The 1,853-nt window shown below is 39.7% G+C and overlaps 1 protein-coding gene across 1 annotated transcript; it reads left to right on the top strand.

Moving 5' to 3' along the window:
- Window positions 1–400: 400 nt before the first annotated feature.
- Window positions 401–1,272, top strand: LOC107578860 (nociceptin receptor-like; the record flags this gene model as incomplete). Its single annotated transcript, XM_016264765.1, has 1 exon — window positions 401–1,272. A coding segment is annotated over one exon (537 nt), but the record flags the coding sequence as incomplete, so codon positions are not given.
- Between the last annotated feature and the right edge of the window lie 581 nt (window positions 1,273–1,853).

Genomic DNA, 1,853 nt, shown 5'->3' with positions numbered 1-1,853 from the left:
TTTCTTTCTTTCTTTCTTTCTTTCTTTCTTTTTAATTTAAATTTAAATTCAAAGTGTGAATTTGCATTAGCCACAACACACAGCTGACTTGGAATTTGAATTGAAATGACAGGAAGAGGAAGTTACTGAATAGCAGTTTCTGTCTGTTCAAAACATTTAGTTTTCAAATCTTTATATCTATTTGCAACCAAGCCAGCATTCAGAGTTTTCTTGTCAAACATTGTTTTTCTATAGTTGCATTACAGTTGTACGACTTTCATTAAATTTCAATATAATTCTACTTGTTTACATTCAAACTCAAATTACAATTTTGCATCCTGTTTGCTACCTCAATTCAAATAAAATTTCAATTCAGGAACAGAATTGTGACAAATATATATATATATATATATAAAAAAATTTTTTCCTCACAGGCATTGAGTGTATCTTGGTTCTCCCGGATCCTCGCAGTTATTGGGACCCAGTGTTCGGGACTTGTGTTTTCCTGCTCTCCTTTCTCGTTCCTGTGGCGATCATCAGCGTGTGCTACAGCCTCATGGTGAAGCGCCTCCACAATGTCCGAATCCTCTCAGGGTCCAAGGAGAAAGATCGCAACCTTCGGCGCATCACACGCATGGTTCTGGTGGTAGTTGCAGTCTTCGTTGTGTGTTGGACGCCCATCCAGATCATGGCTTTAGCACAGTCGCTGGGCTTCAACCTAGGCAGTGTCCAGACGGTGGTGTTCATGCACTTCTGCATCGCCCTGGGTTATGTCAACAGCAGCCTGAACCCCGTCCTCTACGCGTTCCTCGATGAAAACTTCAAGCGCTGCTTCCGTGAGTTCTGCCACCCTTCACCGTTTGGCCTTAATGCGCAGCAGTCGGGCCGCATGCGCAACATTGCACGTGAGGTGGCCTACAACTGCAAGACTGCGGACGGGAACAGTAACCCTGCATGACTAGGCGTGGAGCTGCCCCTGGTCAGCCCTGAGCCTCGACCCAATCCAGGGACAGAAAACTCAAACTCTGAGTTGACTCAGATTACAACACTCTAGCACCACAGTCACCTCCGCCAGGTGGGCGGGGGAAAGGGTTGGGCTAGGAGTGAGGGCGGAGTAAGGGACAAAGTTTAGGGACAAAGGGGCTCACTTTACAGTGTCTTAATTGGATTTGGATGTTATTGTCTACGATTTCGTTCTTAACTGAGAATTATTACACTTTGTCGTTCAGTGTTGCATCCTTGTGCAGATGCTTTTCATGTTTCTCTTTACAACAATCAATGTTTTTCTTGAAATTTAAGACTGTAGAATTTCATGGCCTTAAACATACATCTGAACCTATGGATTAAGTGTATCAGTCCTTTTTGTGGTATTGCCAAGTGTTGGACTGTACTAAATATTATATAACTATATACAGTTATGACACAGAACCTGAAACTACTAAGACTTTTAAAGCCTGATTGTTATTTTTTTTTTAAAGTTGATATTTTTCCTGGTTTGACTGTACAATAAGCAAAAATATTTTATATTCATGTATGTTTGGTAGCACATTTTTAACCTTAAAAATACTTGTAAAGAAATTAAAACATATCGCAAAATAGTTGCTGTAGTGTTCTATAATATATGTGCATAAAATGAAGTTAATCACGTTTGAGGCTTTGCATTGTTGAAGAAGTCAGTCAGTATCACCTCGAATATTTCTTGAATGTTTTCAGCTTCGCTCTGTACATACACATTTATAATATGTCCTGCTACATAACGGATTCTTCTCAATGAGACAGACAACAAAGAGCCAGCACTGTCATGGGTTTACATAACAGACCACTGAATGTGAAAAAAGACTATTTACTCCAAATTTTATATATATATATATATA

The sequence above is a fragment of the Sinocyclocheilus grahami genome, unplaced genomic scaffold (assembly GCF_001515645.1).
Source record: "Sinocyclocheilus grahami isolate Dianchi unplaced genomic scaffold, SAMN03320097.WGS_v1.1 scaffold12364.1, whole genome shotgun sequence".
Classification (NCBI taxonomy): domain Eukaryota; kingdom Metazoa; phylum Chordata; class Actinopteri; order Cypriniformes; family Cyprinidae; genus Sinocyclocheilus; species Sinocyclocheilus grahami.
The sequence above is the reverse complement of the archived record's forward strand: the minus strand, read 5'-3'. Positions and strand labels throughout refer to the sequence as shown.